At 39.4% G+C, this 10,863-nt stretch overlaps 1 protein-coding gene across 1 annotated transcript; it reads left to right on the top strand.

Annotated features, from left to right (window-relative positions):
* The first annotated feature begins 361 nt into the window (after nt 1-361).
* On the top strand, nt 362-7,623 carry LOC111319565 (extracellular calcium-sensing receptor). Its single transcript, XM_088724406.1, is given in 3 exon segments — nt 362-1,168; nt 3,395-6,064; nt 6,066-7,623. Coding segments are annotated over 2 exon segments (2,688 nt in total). The 5' UTR covers nt 362-1,168; nt 3,395-3,407; the 3' UTR covers nt 6,097-7,623.
* Nucleotides 7,624-10,863: the final 3,240 nt, after the last annotated feature.

The following is a 10,863-nucleotide window of genomic DNA, read 5'->3' as shown; positions in this document are numbered from 1 at the left end:
CCAGGAAAGAAACAATATTTAATATTGACAGTAACACAATTCAAAACCGACATCGAAGAGGAACATAGAAGATCATTAATCAAAAACAGGTTTAATTTTTTTTTGTAACCTGAAAGTGGAGTCACTTACACACTAAGAGCTAGCAGAGGAAACCTCACGGAACTGAAGCTGAGGTAAGACCTTACAAAGCCGGTCCCTCTAGAACTTTCAGCATAAGCGAGTAATGACAGAAGAAAATTCCACTTTTCGGTTTGAAACGCAACACCTACATTGTACAGGTTTTTTTTCGTAGCATTTCAATGAATCGCTACGTTGAAAGGAAAAAACCTCCATAACAATATTTCCACTAAAGAAATTCTGTATTGGATTTTTCCCTCTCTTTCATTGCTAGTTTTGCACATTGTGATTTTTAAGCGCTACAAAAGTCTCACTGTTGACGTTTTGCTTTTAGGTAATCTGTTTTTTATTTAGGTAAGCATTGTAGACGTGCTACAAAAGATCACCTCGGAAAGTTAGTTCGTAAACAACAACAAAAAAACATCCTAGAACGTGCAATGAAATTTAATGACGCGGTGCGTCTTTCGAAACCTTCTTTAAAGCATAATGGTTCAGGGTAAGAATTTTGGCGAGAACAAATAAGCTTCATGAAACGATACCTGGCTAAATTCCCGGATGGGCGGTGGCGCGGAAGGTAACCACCGATTCAAAACCGTAGCGAGGTTAGTATCAAGTTCCTATTTAGAGTACATCACGTTACGTGTATGTTTATCAAACACTGTAAGAGGACTCAGTCGATGAAGTCAGCGAGGTAGACCCTTGTAAGTTAAAAAGTAGAAAATCATCTCTGCTAGGTTTTTATTTCATTTACGTGAACTGTAGACGACAGTTTATGGTTTTATTTCATCTGCAGTCAGTAAAGGCCGACATTATGACATAAGTGTAATGCGATTTTATCTCGAGGCCCGTCATAGTTAAGTATTTCGATGTGCCGTGCATTGGGCAAGGAGCGTTGTCAATCACAGATATTAAGCCAATCAAATGAGGTCAGATCAAATAGCAACCAAGGTTATAGGCAAGGTCAGTTTCTCTCCTGGTCCTTCTCGCCTTCATTGCCATGGTGTTAACATCCGAACAGGGATTTTCGGTACCGTAGAAGAAATTTTTTCAGGCAAGTCTAACTTTCTTCCTTTCTTGGTTTTTCTCTTCTACTTTTGTTTCTTTTTTACCGTTTGACCTCAGCTGCGCAGGTTTTTCGGCCAACAGTTGGGGTGTAAGAAATGTTTTGACTGCGTGACATGTTGTGTTACAGCTTTAAGAATCGTTACTTTTGCTTTCATGTTGCTAAGTGATTGAACTATCGAATTTTGAATCATGTGACAAGTAGATGGAACGTAGGGCGTAGCTGAGATCTTCTTTCGTTGCTTGTGACATATTCTGAGGTTTCAGAGTATTAAACATGTTGTTTCTACAACGCAAGTCTTCAGTGGTGTCACAGGGAATTGGGGCCAGCAATTAGATTCCTTACAGGGGCATGTCTACCTCCACCCCACGTGTGTTGATTCTTTTATCAAGCAATTAAAGCAGTTCATTACGAATCATTCTGACGATTTTGATCTTTATCATTTTATCTCCTGTCAATCTCGTTGGCAAACCAGTGCGACGTCAAGCAACTTGTTGTCGAAGAACAAGAAACTAAAACAGTTCGAAATGATTTCCCAGAGTTAAAAACCTTTTGGGATGAGCAGCTGTCAATCATAAGCCTAGTCGAGAGCTTAAGTTTCAGTTGATTGCGTAACAAATCGAACACTACCGAAAGCTACCACATACCACATGACTACTGTGTCAAGAGATTCAGTTACAAAAACGCTCAGAATCAATTACTGCTGCACGCTTGCTGTAGGGTCAAATTACATTTCATAGTAGTAGCTTTCAATCAACAATTTAAAGTGTAACACTTCAGTGCTTGAGTCTTCAAATAATATTGAAAGAAAAAATTCAACGCTAAAATTCAAAACCCGGTTCAGTTCAGGAAAAAGCTTCAAGTCTCGTATCGTCATTTCAACGAAAGTGGACGAAACCGAGAAACATTTAAAACTACGGATTAACTATTCTTGGATGCTGTTCAACAAGAACAAAAGTCAATCTAAGGGATGCTTTCGATTCCGCTTCTCTCTTATCTTTCGATTGCGTTCGTTTCTTGGCTCAAGTAATTGTCCTATCGAAATCATATCGTCGTCGCTTGCGGGAAGTTTTCCACACTTAAAAATTTAGCGATTCGAGAGTGATTGAGAGAATGATGGAGGGAAGTACAAATTTCATAAAACAAAGAAACATTTTGAATAAACATCGACGAATTTAACCGCCGACGTGCATACATGGCACATGAAATTTTTGTCGTCCACAAAGTTGACTTATGGACAAAATATTCCAGAAAAACGCAAATTACATAAAGAAATTATTGGAAAATTGCTATTCTAGGTGCAACTAGTCATGATAAGATCCAAGTAATCGTATCGCCAATGTAACGGAGGGGATCTTCCACCAAACACTTCGAGTCTCCGAAATTCGGGATAAAATAAACTCTAAAGAAGATAAAGACTTACTCAGCGCGTCATTTGCATAATAAGACGATCAGAACGTTTGCTTTGCACTCAACGAGGAATAAAGTTGGTTGGATCAGCTTTAAATTCCCTCTGGTGACAGGCGACATGAACCTGGTTATTTCAGGAAGCACATGCGTATTAAAAACGATCCTTCACTATCTTAATAAACTGATTAAACCAAAATCCAAGCGGTCTGTTCCCTTCTGTTTTGATATTGAAATGACAATTTACCATGAATTGTTATCTGGGTGTGAGCAACAAACCGAGATGAAATCATTAGCTAACGAGGCGTTCCACAAACGGGCTGTAATCATATTTCCTTTGGGTGGTATGGCAAAGGTTTGGCCACTTTTATTACGCCGTCAAACGATCTAGGCCACGCGAAAAAAAATGTCAACATTTGCAATCAAATATCGGCTAATTAGCTATGATAGTTTTCTTTTCTTCTGTTTATTCAAGAAAGTGAAGCACCCCCGCTATGGCAAACTTGAATTATTGGACTCTATTTGTGAAAGCTGAAGTCCTCGATCGTCAATTTTGGAATTTTTTTTTTTAACCAGGACCCAAGGCATTCAGTGAAACTCTTTGAAGGGACTGCCATTCTTAAGAGGTGCAAAAGCTGAAAACATCTTTAAACGCACAGCAATCCTTTCTTTTGGGACATCAGAACATCTAGAAAAACAAGTCCAGCTCTCTCCTTAAAAAAAAAACCTAATGCAAAAATAATTGTATCTAACTTGAGATTGTAATGACCTTTGAACGTCATCGTCGTGTTTTTTTTTATTACATAGGTCTCCAGTTATCATGGGAAAGAAATTTCGTCAAAGGCCCTTCAAGATCACTGATTTGTTTGGGAACGATTTCTCTATGTGCAAACAAATGGTCCCACTTCATCTCATCTTGTTGTGGGCGGCACTACAGTTTGAACCAGGTTCTTGTTACCCAAGGCGATTCCATCGACCCGGTAATGTAACATTGGGAGTCATCTTACCACTTCATGTGAAAAACTCAGAGGATAAATGCGGCGAATTTTATCCGCGTGGACTCGGTTTCATCGAGGCGATCACATTTGCAATCGACCGTATCAACAACGACACCAACCTACTCCCCAACGTCACACTAGGATTTGACATTCGAGACTATTGTGATACACCCGTTTTGGCCATGAGCACAGCATATGACTTCGTTAAAAGCAATTACTTGAATGAGTTGCCTGAAATAGGCTTAGATAATCTAACGGATCCCATATCAGCAGTTATTGGCGCCGAGGATTCCAGCAGTAGCACTCTGATTTCGAGTCTTCTTCAAGTGGTTGGTATACCAACAATGAGTCCGTTGTCGACCAGCGAGGAACTTAGTTCTCCTTACTTTAGCGCATTCTTTCGCACCATACCCCCTGACGGAGCGCAGGCAAAAGCCATGGTGGATATTATAGAACATTACGGGTGGACGTACATCGCAGCCGTCGCTATCGACAATTCGTACGGTCGATATGGGTTACGCGCTTTAGAGAGAGAAGCGTACGACCGCAGGACGTTTTGCGTCGCGTTTTCCGAGTACTTTACGTATTCCAGCGACAAAAGGAAAATAAAAACGATCGTGAGGAGGCTCAAAGCGGCCGAAAACATCAAAGTGGTCGTCTTATGGAGCAACTACGAGGCGGCCAAACGGTTTTTAGCAGAAGCGATCACACAAGGATTGGAAGGTCGAACGTTCCTCATTAGCGAGTCCATAGCAGTTTCAGAAGAGGTCCTGGAAGAAAACTCTGCCATCCTCAAGGGAGCTTTGGCAATACAGCCATATTTTTTTGCAGATGAGCCACTAGAGAAGCATCTCAGAGGAATAACAGTAAATGATACCAGATCTAGTGCTAACCCATGGTGGGAAGAGTTTTGGACAAACCACCTTAACTGTTCGTGGAAAACTGGTTCAACAGACGAGTGTAGAGGTGATACAAAGGTAGATCAGCGGGCCTTTTCTCAAATACACACTGCCTATTCTCCTTATGTAACCGACGCTGTGTACGCACTAGCCCATGCCATAGATTCAATGTACAAGTGTAAAGAGGCAAGTGGGCTGTTAGAGAATGGAAAATGTCCAAGCACACACTCTATAATCAAACCTGAAGACATCGTTGTGTATCTCAGGAATGTTTCATTTGATGGAATCACGGGACGGATACAGTTCACCAAAACCGGCGATCCTTTCTCTTCTTCGTACGACATCGTGAACCTTCAGAAACGAGGCTATCGCTACGCAACTGTTGAAGTGGGAACATGGATCGGAAGGAAACGTAATAAACTCACAATAAACAGCACACTAATCAAGTGGAGTGACCCGGAAGACACCGAGAAACCGGTGTCTGTATGCAGCCGAAGCTGTCCTCCAGGAACTAAGCAAACTGCGACTATATCTTGCTGCTGGGAGTGCATAAAATGTCCAGTCGGTAGCATCAGCACGGAGTATAGCTCCCAAAACTGCTCCCAATGTCCAGAGGAACACATGTCAAACGAAGAAAGTACGGCATGTCTTCCCTTACCGGTTATTAACATTAGATGGAGCGACACTTCAGCGGTGATATTCACGTTTCTAACAACGATTGGCCTATTTGGGACGTGCGTGACTTTCACTATTTTCCTGAAGAACCGCAATACCCCATTGGTGAAGGCTTCCAATCGAGAACTGAGCTTCTTCTTGTTGTTCGCCATCGCTTTGTGTTTCGTGTTGACTTTGCTTCATCTCGCACAACCCAGTACGGTTCTTTGTTGCATCGTGTATCCATGGAGATACTTCGTCAACACCGCGTGTGTATCAGTCTTGTTCCTCAAGACAAACCGTCTGGTGCAAGCATTCCAAGCGAAAGTTATCCCAAACTGGTTCAAGCGCTACGTCGTGGACCGCAAACGTCAATTCCTTGTCGTCTCCCTACTCAACATGGTCGAGGTTATCCTCACCGTCTTGTGGCTGGTGATAGATCCCCCACACGAACACCAGGAGGTGCGACCACAAACACACGTCTTCCATACTTGTCTGCCATTCCGCACAAAGGTCGGAATGGTCTTTAGAGCCGTCATGTTCTCGTATTTCATTTTCCTCTCTGTATTAGCCTCCATTTATGCCTTTAAAGCGAGGCATCTTCCCGAGAATTTCAACGAAGCCAGGTACATCGGCTTCGCCATGAACGTTTTACTAATATCCTGGGTCTCATTTTATCCAGTGGATTCGTCCTTGGAGGGATATTACACCACCATAGTTGCATGTGCCACAGCCCTGGTCACTGCATATGGACTTCTGCTGTGTATTTTCGCTCCTAAACTCTTTGTTATTGTTTTGCACCCAGAGCAAAACACACACGAGTTCATGAAAGCCCAAATTGATCAGTTTACGTCAAGCGTTTCGCAAGTTAAAATGACGGTCCAGCCCGCCAGTGGAATTGAAAATGACTCTTGTTGCTCTACGACATGAGCACTGTTGCGGTAAAACAAACCTTTGAAGTATACAAAGTAGATAAAGTGGACTGCAAAGTTTGGTCGTGGCACTTATTGGAGGAGAGCGTAAAATTAATCTTATTAATAAGCAGTTTAAAACAGGGAAGCTGTAGGTTTCTAAGAATTTTGTAAATACTCAACGAAAGAGTCACGATCTTCATTTCCTCTACGGCAAAAGTTTGCTTTACATATCCACAACTATATAGGTGCAACGGCTAAGATCATTCAAGTTCGTAAAGTAGTTTCCCCTCGGCAAACATGGGACAAACTCGTTTGCATTGTTTATGTTTGTTTGTTTGCTTTTACTATGCGATTTTTATTAAGACCGGACGACTGAAAGATAAGTACAGCCAGCGAAGTCATTAAGCTCTCGGTATTTTACCTTTTTGACACCTGAGGGCGACTAGAATCTCATTTTTTACTAAGGTATCACTGCTGAATCAAACAATAGGCTCGTGAGAACAAAGAAAATAACCGCAAACTTAAAAAGCTTTTGATTTTTAACAAAATTCTTCTCATCAGTGCTCTAGGAAATATACAACGAATAATATGGAGAATATACATGCTTATGTTAGGGCCGTAAATGGTCAATAGTATATAGAAAGAGCAGAATCTTCAAATTAAATCAAGAGAAATGAAAAATGGATGTGATAGGTCTAGTATGCAATTGAAATCATCCTTTCGTTTCTTAATGTACTGCACCTTACGGTCGTTTGATTTGAACTTGTTCATTTTCGACCGCAGAGAGTGATTTTCTCACAATGTCGGTGACAGGTTAACTTGGGATTGAATAAGGGGGGGTAAGTTTCTAAAGAGATTGTGGTGCTGTGTCAATGGGAGTAACCAGGTAACTTTGGTTTATCAACTGAGTTGATAAATGTAAATTGGCCACCGTAGAGGGTTTTAAAAGTTGACGTTTCGAGCGTTAGCCCTTTGCCATTCGCTCTGACGAAGGGCTAACGCTCGAAACATCAGCTTTGAAACTTTCTACGGTGGCCAATTTACATTATCAACTGATTTGATAAAACCAAAATTAACTTGGGGTTGATTAACCTTTTTTACACCCTAACATCAATATGCATATTCTCCATACTGTTCTCTATACATTTCCTAAGGTGCTGACAAGAAGAATTTGTTTGACTATTAAGAGCATCTTTAGTTGGTGATCATTTCCTTTATTCTCCTGACCTTAATGTGATTCAGGGGTGATACTGTAAGGAGAATTTAGATGCTAGTCACTTTTAGGGGTTTGAAAGGTTAACATTTGATTGACACTAAGTAAATATACGTCAATAGCCATTAACATTACACGTTATTAATGAGCCAGCACTCCTGATGAACAGCAGTATTCCATGTCAAAAAATAAAAGGAAATTTTACACTATAAAATTGCAATTTGCCGATACCTTCCAGACGCTTTATATGGGAAAGTTAAGACTAAAACGATTTCCAAATAACACCTTTATTTCTCTTTGAAAAAATTCTCTCTGAACGGTAAAATTATTAAATTATTAAAATTATTATTTTATTATTGGACTTCAATACGCTTTTTGTTAATTTTCTCGTGATATTTTCAGTTCGCTTAAGTAGAGGGAGCGATACCAAGAATCTTCATTTTCTAAATGTTTAAAGATACTGCTAAATCCTGCAAGGTTCACGGGGAAACGATTACTAAAGTGTTGTTGGTTTAAGTGGCTTCAGTTCTCAAAATATACTCGAGAATGGGTCAAGACGTTACGTACTCAAAATGTTCAATGCATAGCTGATAAAGTGAAATACTTAGCAGGCATAAGCGTTTTCGAATAACTTCTAAAGGAATTTTAAAACGATATCGTTGGCTTGCTAAAAACCGGACATGTTAGGTTTCATGGGCTGGAATCGAGAAGACAATTGCTTGTAAGATACCAGAATATCTCAGCCTTGTTGCGGATAAAGAAACTGTATGACAGCTACGAGAAAGACAGTCTTTAAAATTAATTATTTTCCTCGAGGAATTAGCCACATGGACTACAAAACATATAGAATTGAGAAGAAATTGGATTCAGTCAAGGTTATTCGAGATCTCTAAGGACATAAGTGACTCAGAAGGTGTTTCGGCGTTACTTTCGCTTTTCTCGCAAAAACTTCAACGACAAAACGAAATCTCAGTTATCAAAATGTTATGGTTTCGTTACAAATCCGGATTATATCCTTAAGTGTAAACATGGTCCGAGTGCTAAAACCAGCAAGCAAGTCGGGAGATTTTATTTCAAATGTCTAAAGAATCATAATAATGAAAAAAAAAAAAAACTTCCTTCATGAAGAAAACTTTTGTTAACTCATTAAGAAGTGGAACCAGAAATGAGTCAATTGCTGTAAAGAACATTCGCAAAAGAGAAAGTAATATTTAAAATGAATGATCACTAAGTCGAAATTATAATTAGCTCAGTAGCAGGTCAAATTCACTCTCAAACCGTTACCTGACAATCACCTTAAGAGAAAACATGGATGAATGAGTCCTTCTTTAGCCCCGCTCACTGCCGCTAATTTGGTTGAAGCCTTATTGTCGCTAATGAGACAGGGCTGGTCAATAACAAACGCAAAAACCACTCACCATTCTTCCTCCAATTTGATCTGTACGATTCTTCTCATTCAGGCAAATATGTTTCTTAAACTGCAGATGACAAATTCCCACTCACTCAAGTCTGGTCTTGTGTGGAACTTGCGCCAAAAGGAGACACTGGCCCACAAGGTTGCCATTGTGGCGACACATGATTAACTCCGTGTCACAATGGCCCGCCATTTTCTTCAATAATCCGAGTTTTTCTTTCCCTTTCACAAAGGAAACTTCAACAAAGCTATGATTTGGTCGTTGAGTAAGAAACAAAAGGTGCGTGGGCCTCACTAAGATAAACACGTGGAAAAGAATCAATTGTCGCTTGTTTTCCGCATAATTGCCTTAACATTAAGTCTGCTTCAATTGGTTTTGTGGCACGCTTCAGGGGAGCTAAAAATTGACGATTTTTCTGTGTTCTTGTCTGCTGGATACTCTATACCTGTAGCTAAAGAAACGTATATTTCCCTTTATCAGCTGGAAATGCTTGAAGACACTAATGTATTTTTCTAATCCTCAAATTTGAGTGCTAATCCCTTCGATGACCTTTAGCGAGAGAGGACAATTTACTGTTTCGTGCGAGGCAAGGCGCAAATTAAATCTGCATTTATGAGGACAATAAGTTACCACTTTTAAGTCTGGTGGGCTGGGAGAAAATGAAATTTGCCTTTAAGGATAGCTTAAATCTCCATTTGCGACAAAAAGCGTGAAATAATTCTTTCATAAATGTCGTTCGAGCGTGTCGCCGTGGCCAAAAAGAAACGTAACGATATTTTTCTACAATTTAAGTGAGTGACAATGAGCCTCGAGAACTCCCGTTTCTTTTATTTTGAAAATTAAATGTTTTTTAATCGCAACCGATACTTCTCGTATCTTAAAAGTAATGTTTTCTCTTTGTTTTGTTTTGTTTCGCTTTCTACGCACCTTCGATCTGAGTTCTCTTGGATGATAGCTAGTGTTCCGAATCCATCTCAAATAAAATGACGGTAATTCAATTAAAAAGCCGTTTGTAACTTTCCTTTTAGCGGTTGGTTTAGTTAATTGTCTTGCTGTGTCAAAGTTGACTTTAATTCAGGAGCAATATGCTTAAGAGAAGTTGTTTTCTCTGCCTTAAAGTTGCTGCCACCTGAAAAGATATTGCCCGCGGCAACAATTGCGTCTTCGTGAATACATCTTATTTACACTCGCATATACATTACACCTTTAATGAAATGAAGAACTAAGAGTCTCTATAAAGAAATTTGATCACGAATAAGCTTCTTTAAGCTAAAAAATTATCCGTTCAACTCTATAAATTATTCTGCCCATAAACGAATGTTTTTCACATATCGTGAATTGGGACACATCAATTATGTACCATGGTATTTTTTGTTCCAAAATTGTAAATACCATTATAAACTGAAAAATTGTAAATAATCAATATTTTTAAGTAATACCGCTCGTGATTTATATATTTTTAAGCTCGTTAAGACCAAATGTACGTTAATCTTTTCATACTGAACTTCAGAATTAACACATAATTTCCAGTTGAATTTCTCGTGGACCCTGTAGTCTACAAGACTGACGTAAAAGCTTGTTCAACTGCCCAGATGTTGTAATAATCTTATATCCTTATGTTTGTCCCTTCGGTAACTTTATCTTGATACAATCGATGTTTTTAATTCCATTTTAACAATAACCTGCCTTAAAACTTCTATAGTTTCTTTATCATAGAGTATTAGAGAATGTTTCCTTGTCTTTTGTCATGATCAGGCTGTACAATTTTGTGCAAAAACAACATGATCACAGACAATCGAGAACTGTATTAGATTACCAACTAAAATTAATAATTGCCAACACTTTGGCTATTTTTCTCGTGGGAAATACTCTTCTGCTCCGTGGTGGAAATTTCCCAACGCATTACGGCAACAATCGAAGTTGCAACGCCGGCTTCTGTAAAGTTGATACATGACAAAGCGAGCCCCTCATTTAACCACACCTTCACAGCTGATGAAAGCTTTCAAAGAAGAAATTTTACACGAATCAAATTAGTTAAACATTCAAATGTGCCAAGAGGACGGAAAGTGGTAGTTCTCTGCGCTAATTATGGCACCTCTGGTCCTTAAGTCTAAAATTGCCGGATGAAAAAAATAATCGTTTTTACTGAAGCTGATCTATTTCGACATTTGCCACCCTGTTTG

The sequence above is a fragment of the Stylophora pistillata genome, chromosome 1 (genome assembly GCF_964205215.1).
Source record: "Stylophora pistillata chromosome 1, jaStyPist1.2, whole genome shotgun sequence".
Taxonomy (NCBI): Eukaryota; Metazoa; Cnidaria; class Anthozoa; order Scleractinia; family Pocilloporidae; genus Stylophora; species Stylophora pistillata.
Note: the sequence above shows the minus strand (reverse complement) of the source record. Positions and strands in the feature narration are given on the sequence as shown.